Source organism: Thamnophis elegans, chromosome 5, assembly GCF_009769535.1.
Source record: "Thamnophis elegans isolate rThaEle1 chromosome 5, rThaEle1.pri, whole genome shotgun sequence".
Taxonomy (NCBI): domain Eukaryota; kingdom Metazoa; phylum Chordata; class Lepidosauria; order Squamata; family Colubridae; genus Thamnophis; species Thamnophis elegans.
This window is the reverse complement of record NC_045545.1, coordinates 33,572,763-33,582,903: the sequence shown is the minus strand read 5'-3', so window position 1 is coordinate 33,582,903 and position 10,141 is coordinate 33,572,763. Positions and strand designations below refer to the sequence as shown.

The following is a 10,141-nucleotide window of genomic DNA, read 5'->3' as shown; positions in this document are numbered from 1 at the left end:
TGTGGCGAGTTGTCCCATTCAGTGCCTTGCCTATTCATAAGGTCTCCGAGATTCTCAAGAGGCTAGAGAAGTGTCACTGGCAGGGAAATTCTTGGAATTGAAGTCCACATATCTTCAAGCTGCCAAGGTTGAGAGATACAGGGCTAGAATCTAAACCTGTCTTTTTCCCCATAAAAAACAAAACTGCATCTCCAAAATACAGCTATAGAGTTATGAGAAAACTATTTTGCAGTGGAAATGAGAAAAAAAATAAACCCACTTTGCCAAGGTTGGAGCTTGTTTTCCTGGCACGTTATTCTCAGCTTTAAAAACAACAACAACATAATTAAAATTAAAATTTAATGAATTTATATGCCGCCCAATCCCGAAGGACTCCGGGCGGCTTACAGAAATAAAATTCTAAAAAGGATAAAAATTAAAAATAGAGAAAAAAGCAGATTTTTAAAAAAAACACATCATGCACTCAATCTAGGCAGGGCTCGACCTCATTCATGTGGTCAACAGCCCCAGGGCTGCCGGAATAGCCAGGTTTTAGTGGCCTTTCGGAAGGCCGAGAGAGTGGGAAGGGTCCTGATCTGTGGCGGTAGATCGTTCCATAGGGTCGGAGCAGCTACAGAGAAGGCCCTCCCCCGAGGAGTCGCCAGCCGACATTGGCTGGTCGACGGCACCCGGAGAAGGCCCATCCTGTGAGATCTTATCGGCCGTTGGGAGGTATGTGGCAGAAGACGGTCTCGCAGATATCCGGGTCCTAGGCCATGTAGGGCTTTAAAGGTAATAACCAGCACCTTGAAGAGCATTCGGAGCCCGATAGGGAGCCAGTGCAGCTCACAGAGGATAGGTGTAACATGGGTGTATCTCGGTACACCCAATATCGCTAGCGCGACTGCATTCTGGACCAGTTGTAGTCTCTGAACACTTTTCAGGGGCAGCCCCATGTAGAGCGCGTTACAGTAGTCAAGTCTTGAGGTGACGAGGGCGTGAGTGACCATTTGAAGTGCCTCCCGGTCCAGGTAGCGCCGCAACTGGTGCACCAGGCGAACCTGGGCAAAAGCCCCCCTGGTCACAGCTGACAAATGATGTTCTAGTTTCAGCTGTGGGTCCAGGAGGACACCCAAGTTGCAGACCCTCTCTGAGGGGTGTAAAGTTTCACCCCCCAGGCTTAGAGATGGAATATCTGGACTGTCCTTGCGGGGCAACATCAATAGCCACTCGGTCTTGTCAGGATTGAGTGCAAGCTTGTTTACTCCCATCCAGGCCCTGACAGCTTCCAGGCACTGGCACATCACTTCCACCGCTACACTGAGTTGGCACGGGGCAGAGAGATACAGCTGGGTATCATCCGCATATTGATGGTATTTAATCCCGTGCCGGCGAATGATCTCACCCAGTGGCTTCATGTAGATATTAAATAGGAGGGGGGACAAGACCGAGCCCTGCGGCACCCCCTATACAAGGGGCCTAGGGGTCGACCTCTGTCCTCCAACCAACACCGACTGCCCCAGTTAGAAGCTCCGCCTGTTGAAACTTCAAGGGAGGAAATTCGGTCTTAAAGACACAGGAACAGCAATGACTTCTGGGTTGACTGCATTAGTCTGTATTGCTTCTATCTTCTATTTCTCTTTTAAAGCTGAATCCAGTTTTTTTTATCCAAAGTTCTAACTCAAAACCTTAACAGAAGATAGGAAAAATATTACAGTGATTGTGCCTGGAGAGTACAAGGAGAAGTAATTCTTGAGTTCATGTTGTATCCTACTTCATACACAAACTGAAGGGCTAAGGAGGTATGTTGGGTTAAACTTCATAATGCTGGTTTTTCATTACTTGAACTTAGTACTGTACTGAACCAATGGTTTTGGAATTGTAAATTGTTCCTGAATATATAATCTAGGTCTGATTGCATAGTGAATGAAATAAGAATTGACAATGTCAAAGAATAAAATCTATTATGTATTTCAGGCAACAAGGCAAGCTAAACTACTAAAATAGATCTACCTGATTTTGAGATATTAGTACACTAAGTCTAGTGATTCTTTTTCACTTAATAGATTTGGGATTCTGGTAAGGTGTCCTGTGTAAGATTGAAATTTCAATGTTTAATAATTATTAATTCAGACAGAAATCAAGGAATTATAAAATATGAAGTGCCATTTTTGAGGGAAACACAAGTTTTAAATCTCATATCTGAATATTTTTTCTTGGTTTGTTTGAGTATGTAATGCCAGAGTATCTACCTTGCAAACAACTCCCAGATGAGACCAGGCAAATTCACAATACATTTGTGTACAATAAAAGATAAAACATTATTTTCAAGTTACTACATGTTCTATTGCTTTAGTACTAAGGATTGTTCTAAGAGAGAAAAGTTCCACTGAGAACGTAAGAGAAAAGAAAATCTATAGCCTTGCTTAACACTGTAAATCAGTGTTTTTAATCTTAGCAATTAAAGTCCGTATATCTTAAAGTTGCCAGGGTTGAGAAAAACTGCTGTAAATACAATGTCAGGTTTCCAAGGGTCAATGAAAACAGCCAAACACAGAAATGGTTTGAAATGCAGTTTGTATTCTTCCTTCGTCACGAACTGACCAACAAAGCACTAAGGCAATGAATAAATTGTCAGAGCTGCCACCCGGTGCTCCCCACCACCTTTTATAGTTACTTAGTAATTAGGATAACCTGTACCCCATGTGTGCGCACACACATCCCCTTGTAACACCCCCCCCCAAAAAAAACCCCACCTGGCAATTAATCGTGGATTGTTGTCAGTCAGTTATGACTAGCTTTGTAGATTTACTCAGCTGTTTGTGTAGGAGTGAAGCCTGGTGAGTCTTGGCAGCTGGCCCAGGCTTCTCCCCTGAATGGCAGCTCCAGGCCTCTGGGTTGGCTGGAGCTGACATACAGTACACACAAAAATTACGTACCAACCCTTAGTAAATTACATTTCTGTAGCAATCAATTTCAGGCCCATACCTTTAAAAAATCCTCAGACACCAGGAATCTGGGTAACAATTATGGTAACAATTATGGACTACATTACATATTTTTTTCATCCATCCTGGGCAAATCAATATTACATTATTTTAAAACGATAGGCTTACACAGCTACTGTCCTGCTTCTATATTAAAAATCAGACTTTTTGACTTTAAAAACATCTTTCTCTCCTGTTAAATCACCAGAGAAAACATTGAAAAACAGGAATAACTTTCTTTCAAAAAGGACAGCATTTTGCTTTAGATTTCCATTTCTTGAATGCCCAGATTCTCCCTCTTTCTCTTTTAAATGAAAATTGGGAATCTGATGGAGTGCCCTTTCTCATAATTGTAGCATCTCCACCTGTTTCTATATTTTGAGGCTTTGCTTTTCTGTTGACTCTTTTCTACCCTCTTTCAAAATCCAGGCTTTACTGATAGCTGTCATATTACTGATATTTTTTTTAATCACTTCCATTTCCTTGAACAAATGAATTACCTATTTCCTCCTGTAGAGTTTTTTTCACTGCCTCTAATTTGCTTTTCAAGGGACTTGCTGAATTTGCTCCTATAACCTGCGTCATCCTCTTATCGTCCTTCTTCAGTTGTCAAGAAGCGCAATTTACAGGTCATACCGGTAATAGTTTTCCTAATAATGTTGACAAAAATCTGTATTAAACTTAAATGAGAGAACAAAATGTATATTGATGAAAAAAAGGATTTAAGAAGTAGAAAGCAGAAAAAGGAATAGTTTATACAGGTGGTATGGTCTGTAAATACAGGATATTAATGGATTTATGATTTAGATTTAGATTTATTTTATTTGTATGCCGCCCTTCTCCGGGAGGGACTCAGGGCGGCAAACAACTCAAAGGGGAAAAGGGGAACATAGAACACAATACAAGTAGTTAAAATAGCCAAGAATCACACAACCACACAGGTCGAGAGGGGAGGGGAACTCATCGACTCCAGGCCTGCCGGCAAAGCCAGGTTTTGACGGCTTTTCAGAAGGCCTGGAGAGAGGTGAGGGTCCGAATCTCTGCGGGGAGTTCGTTCCAGAGGGCCGGAGCTGCCACAGAGAAGGCCCTCCCCCAGGTAGTAGCCAGGTGGCATTAGCTGGTAGACGGAACCCGGAGGAGGCCGACCCTGTGTGATCTAATGGGTCTTTGGGAGGTAATTGGCAGCAGGCGGTCTCTCAAGTACCCAGGTCCAATACCATGAAGGGCTTTATAAGTTACGACTAGCACTTTGAAGTGTATCCGGAGACTGATCGGTAGCCAGTGCAGCTCGCGGAGGATAGGTGTAACGTGGGTGTACCGAGGTACACCCACAATCGCTCGCGCGGCTGCGTTCTGGACTAGTTGAAGTCTCCGAATACTCTTCAAGGGCTGCCCCATGTAGAGCGCATTGCAGTAGTGCAGTCTTGAGGTCACGAGGGCATGAGTGACTGTTGCGAGTGCCTCCTGGTTCAGGTAGGGACGCAACTGGTGCACCAAGCGAACCTGGGCAAATGCCTCCCTGGTCACAGCCAACAAATGATGTTCTAAGGTCAGCTGTGGGTTCAGGAGGACTCCCAAGTTGCAAGCCCTGTCTGAGGGGCGTAAATTTTCACCCCCCAGCCTGAGTGATGGAATATTAACCAAATTCTTGGGAGGGAAACACAACAGCCATTCGGTCTTGTCTGGATTGAGCACAAGCTTGTTAACCCCCATCCAGACCCTGACAGCCTCCAGGCACTGGCACATCATGTCAACCACTTCACTGAGTTGGCACGGGGCGGACAGATACAACTGTGTATCGTCCGCGTATTGATGGTATTTTATCCCGTGCCGTCGAATGATCTCACCCAGTGGCTTCATGTAGATATTAAACAGGAGGGGGGATAGGACCGAACCCTGAGGAACCCCATATTTCAGGGGCCTAGGGGTCGACCTCTCCCCCCCCAACCAACACCGACTGCGACCTATCCGAGAGGTAGGAGAACCACCGAAAAACGGTGCCTCCCACCCCCACCTCTCATAACCGTCGCAGAAGGATACCATGGTCGATGGTATCGAAGGCCGCTGAGAGGTCGAGAAGCACTAGGATGGAGGGATGACTTCCATCCCTGGCTCTCCAGAGATCATCGGTCAGTGCGACCAAAGCGGTTTCCGTGCTGTAGCCAGGCCTGAATCCAGACTGAAAGGAGTCTAGATATGAAACAGTTCATCAATTACAATACAATACCTTCATTCCCTCCCCACTCCACAGTAGTAAAAGAGTGCAATTTAGAAATCTCCATGGGTAAAAAATTGGGATATTAAACTGCTGAGTGCTTAAATTAGTTCCTTAGTTCCAAGTCTAATGATGATAAATTGCAGTAAAAATCATGTTGCAAATTGCCTTGTTTTTTCTCACATTGCAAATCAGCCTCCTGAGGACTAGCTATGCAGTACCTGCTGTAATGCAGATTTTAAACCTTGGGTGCCTCCTAGTGACAGAAAAAAAATACCAAATACAATTTTAAAAACTATTCATAGAAACAGAAACAAGCCATTTGGACTCATCCACCCTGCTCAGTGCTATTCTAAACAAAATAAAAAAAGTTAGCAAATACATCTTAATTTAATCTGCAATTCCATTCAGATGCCCTGAAGTGGAAAGGGGGTACTGCTTCACAGTGGGTAGAATATCAGTGTATGTGGATTTCAAATTTTACTATTTACGCTAACTTTCAAAAATAAGAAGATAACTGAGAAATGATTGTTTTCTAAAGACTTTTATATATAAGCTGAACTCCCACTGTATTCAAATAAATATTCCAAATTCATGCCAGAGAATCCTATTTTCCTGATAGGAAAATTCAGATCCTATTTCTTTATATTAGTGCATGCTTGAGTGTAACCCCCCATTGTATGAGCTGGTCCTGAATTCTAAAAACATTCTTATTAGCATCTCTGCTTTGGCAGTTTCTATGTACATCATATTTTCTTTACCTAAGGTTGCTCTTTAAAAAAAATCACCCACTTATTAACTGAAAATCTCATCATTTTGTCTTAATTTCTTCAGTTATTGTTAAAAAAAATACTCCTCTGAACTGAAAGGATTTTAGGATGAGCTAAGTTCTGAAATTGTTTTACTTGTAACATTACCTCTAGAACACTTTGAACTACTTCCTGTTTGAAGTATTTACCATATTTTTCAGAGTATAAGATGCATCTTTTTCCCTCAAAATAGGGTGAAAATCTGGGTGTGTCTTATACACTGAATACAGCATTTTTGGCCTCCTGAAATCCCGCCCACTTTGCAAAAATGGCCATGCATAGCCTTTAGGATGCATGCCCCCCCTTTTTTTTTGACAAAAAACGGTTCATTTTTGGGACATCTGCAGAGTGCAAAAACTTTTTTTAAAATTTGCCTCTTCAAAATCTTGGTGTGTCTTACACTCTGGTGAGTCTTATATTCTGAAAAATATGGTACTTCCAGAATATTCCAAACTGTCCTTTGTCCCTAGGATGACTTAATCTGGAGTTAATAGCATAATCCAAAAGGAAACCTAACATGCCAGATTTTGAGTGGTTGGTTCCTGAGATGATGAATTTTGCATTCTATATAGGAGACAACTTAAAGAAAATTCATATCAGTGCTTCTGATGCCGAAATTACTGCAACAAACTTAATTTTGTACCAGTTGCAGAGCCATTGCACAAGAGCAATCAATTGCAAGAAAAGATCACTGAAGCTCCAGCCAAATATAGTTGTCTGATTATTGATTGTGGTCCATCAAGTTGTTTAAAACTCTTAGCATCCACATAAATTTTCTCCATGAAATCTAACAAACCATTTTCTTTGAGCTTATAATACTGATTGTGCTCCACTATAAAATATTTCCTGTGTCCATCTCCTGCCTTGTGTGGACAAGTTGTCTTTCTTTTAAATTAATGTAAATTTTGGGACATTTGGCTGAAAAAATTGATTAGAAACTAATCTAATATTTTTTTAAAGTTCTAATGGTCACACAGGTACATTTTTCAATGTAATGCTAAGTTTTGCAAGTGTGCATAGTAGAGCACCTTTTCTTCTTATAAAGTTTCCTTCCTTCCTTCCTTCCTTTAGGTGGCATTGTTTCATTAAAAGAATCTGAAGCCTGCCAACACTGCTGGATTGGAGAGGCTGGGCAGATGATACAGGAGATAACTAGCACTATGCCGTGTACAGCTTTATACATAATGCCCAATATCTTGATCACAATCAGAAGCAAACTGGCAGCTAGTGGAGCTCACATAGGAGGAGCTATGTAATACTTAGTCATGTCCATCACCACTCTTGCGTTCTGGACTAATTAAAGCTTTTGTTTGGTCTTCAAGGGCAGCCCTGTGTAGAACATGTTGCAATAGTCAAGCTTGCACATTACACAAACATTTTCTCCTACAAGGATCATTAGGAGGATTTAAGGATTTCAAGAGGACTTTAATTACTTCTCTCTCTTACCCAATGATTCAGCAATTAAGATTTCTGTTCCATGCCGTTTTTCAGAAATGCGCATACAAGCACATACAGTAGAACCAAGGATTACCCATGACTTGTCAGATTCCAATATATATTCTAAAGTGTGGTTTGATGTTGTCTGAAATTGAATATAGGGCTTTGCTACAGAACAGAACTGCTACTTGACAGGAATAGGTTCTACAGTATTGCCTTGTATGCATTTCTGCATCACAACTAAGACCTGAAAGGTTCATTCTCTACATGTAATTTCAAAATGCATATAACAACTAGTTCACCATATTGGCTTAAATATGACCTTCACATTCCCATATCTTTTAGAACAAATCAGGTAAGAAGTGTGGTGAGCATGGCTTTTGGAAATCCTTGATTCTGTTCTGGCTTAGTAATAGACAGAGACCCTAGAGCAGGGGTGTCAAACTCGCGGCCTGTGGGCCAGATGCATCACGTGCTGGCTTTGTCTCTGCCCGGTTTAGTGAAGGGGAAAAAGTCCCAATACACCACATGACACTGCTGTGACAATACAAGTGTAACACTCTTGCTCTAGAACTTTACAAATTTATTTCTAACGTTTCACTAGGTTGGAAAGAATAAAATGTAACATAAAATCCAGTTATTTTATTACCTTATATAATAAATTATACAAAATTTCATTTACAAGTTTTGAACATTCAAGAGAATACATCTAGATTAAATACCTGCCCTATTTAACAAGTATATTTTTACAAACTAGTTTTGTTTAGGCTTACTGTCCAAATGTTAAAGTATTTACAGCTGTGTTCTGTTCTTTGTATAAGGTTTCTGCTCTGTTCTTTAAGGTTTCAGCCTTGGCATCATTCTTCTCAACTCCATCCCCCAATTTGTACATTCGACTAGCATTGGCACATGCCCATATATGTCCTAAGTCACATGCTTTTAGAGAATAGTGCAATGCTTGATTCATATCCTTTGATATCCCAGGAGCTCCTTGAAGATAAATAGTACTTAGATTGAAACAGCTGGGGGGGAAATCATTGTCACAAGCTTTACTATAATAGTCCCTGGCTAAAGGGACATTAGGCTTCTCATCATTATTTACTTGTCCATCTTGTAGCAGTAATCCAGCACTGTGACAAGCATTGATGGATTTCTTCCCACCTTTTTCACAAGATTTCAAAAAACATTGGTAAGCAGTTTTCGCATCTCTTGGAAGCCCGCCTGTAAGGAAAAAGCACCAGTTATTGAATGACATTATAATTGGTTAATTCATACAACACTGTAAGCCATCAACCATGGTTTACAAAATACAGTTGGGTGAGTAGACATAAGCCTGCTCAAATAATACATATTTCTTCAACAGCTTTATTTGAATTGTCTTTTCTTTTAGAAATAATCTCAGGAACAGAAAAAGAAACATTTTATCACCTTTTCCAGTCAAATAGTAATTTCCAAGTTTGTAGCAGCTCTCACTGTGCAGATTATTTTCACAGTTCTCTTTTAGAACTTTTGCAGCTCCTTCAAAGCTGCCCTTTATTCCAGCTAGATAATCAGCTAAACGATGGCAACCTGCAATTTTTTAAGGAAACAAATTTATGATAAATTATGACTGCATTATATTTCTGTTTGCAAGTTTGTTCTTTCCCTCTTTTTTCTTTTTTGATAGTATCATATTCAATTAGGACAATAGTAGATTTATCCTGCTAAAATGGCCCAAATAATAATATACCATAATTGAGTTCTGAACTGGAGATTAAATTGAATAGTTATGCAATACATGAAACTTCAAAAGCTAAATCATTTGGATTCAGAAAGTAGATGAATAAATAAAAATGCTATTTTAGTATGGCTAAGGGTATTTTTGATCAATGACCTCAGATTTTGTCCATATGTAATGCCTCTTGTCAGAACATGATCAAACTCCCATTATACTTCCTTATTCCATGGTTTATTTTTGCAGCATCTTTGGAACAAACCCACAATTCCAAAAGAAGGTATATAATTATAAACATATATATTTCGGATCCTTAAATCCTAATTTGAATTTCTGTGTAATTATGCCCATGTGGTTTATTTGTTACTCACTCCATACTAAAGATAAGAAAATATAGTTATGCCTGGAGATGGGTACAGAATCTAATGTTTATAAAAGTATTCAAAGCATGTGAATTAGCATGAATAGCAGATCTGCCTTCCTTCTAGAAGCATTTTTCAGTGGTACATTCCTAAATCATGCATGCAACAAAATAACAGGAATGCGTACTTCACAATTGTGAGCCATATATTAGATATACGTATATTAGATACTATCTTCTCTCTATACTCTGGCAGACCTCCTGCACCGTTAAGTAAATGGAGTGGACCCAAATCCACTCCATCCCCGGGAATGCAGGTAGACATAGAAAAAAAAGGAGAAACTTTTCATCTATTAAATTCAGCATGTAATCCTAAAGGCTAAGTGAATTGATCTTAAAAACATTTAGATAATATCTGCAGAATTAACAGTATAATCCTGTTGAGATATAAATTACACTGCAGTCTTCGCGATCATCAATTTCTAGCGCTGCTACGACCTTACCGTCAGGATCGTGCTCTTTGTAGCATTGGAAACTATATTCTATTCCCAGATTTTCCAAATAAACTTTCACCTCCTCTTCGTCTTCGAAATTGACCAGTCCAGACATTTGTTCTTCAGGACAGAAAGATAAATGAGA

The 10,141-nt window shown here is 40.2% G+C and overlaps 1 protein-coding gene across 1 annotated transcript; it reads right to left on the bottom strand.

The window, feature by feature from the left end:
* Positions 1-8,054: 8,054 nt before the first annotated feature.
* LOC116509264 (cytochrome c oxidase assembly factor 7) lies at positions 8,055-10,126 on the bottom strand. Its single transcript, XM_032218359.1, has 3 exons — positions 10,006-10,126; positions 8,856-8,996; positions 8,055-8,648 (listed from the first exon to the last, which is right to left on the bottom strand). The coding sequence occupies exons 1-3, from the start codon at positions 10,109-10,111 to the stop codon at positions 8,197-8,199; spliced, it is 699 nt and encodes a 232-aa protein (XP_032074250.1). The 5' UTR covers positions 10,112-10,126; the 3' UTR covers positions 8,055-8,196.
* Between the last annotated feature and the right edge of the window lie 15 nt (positions 10,127-10,141).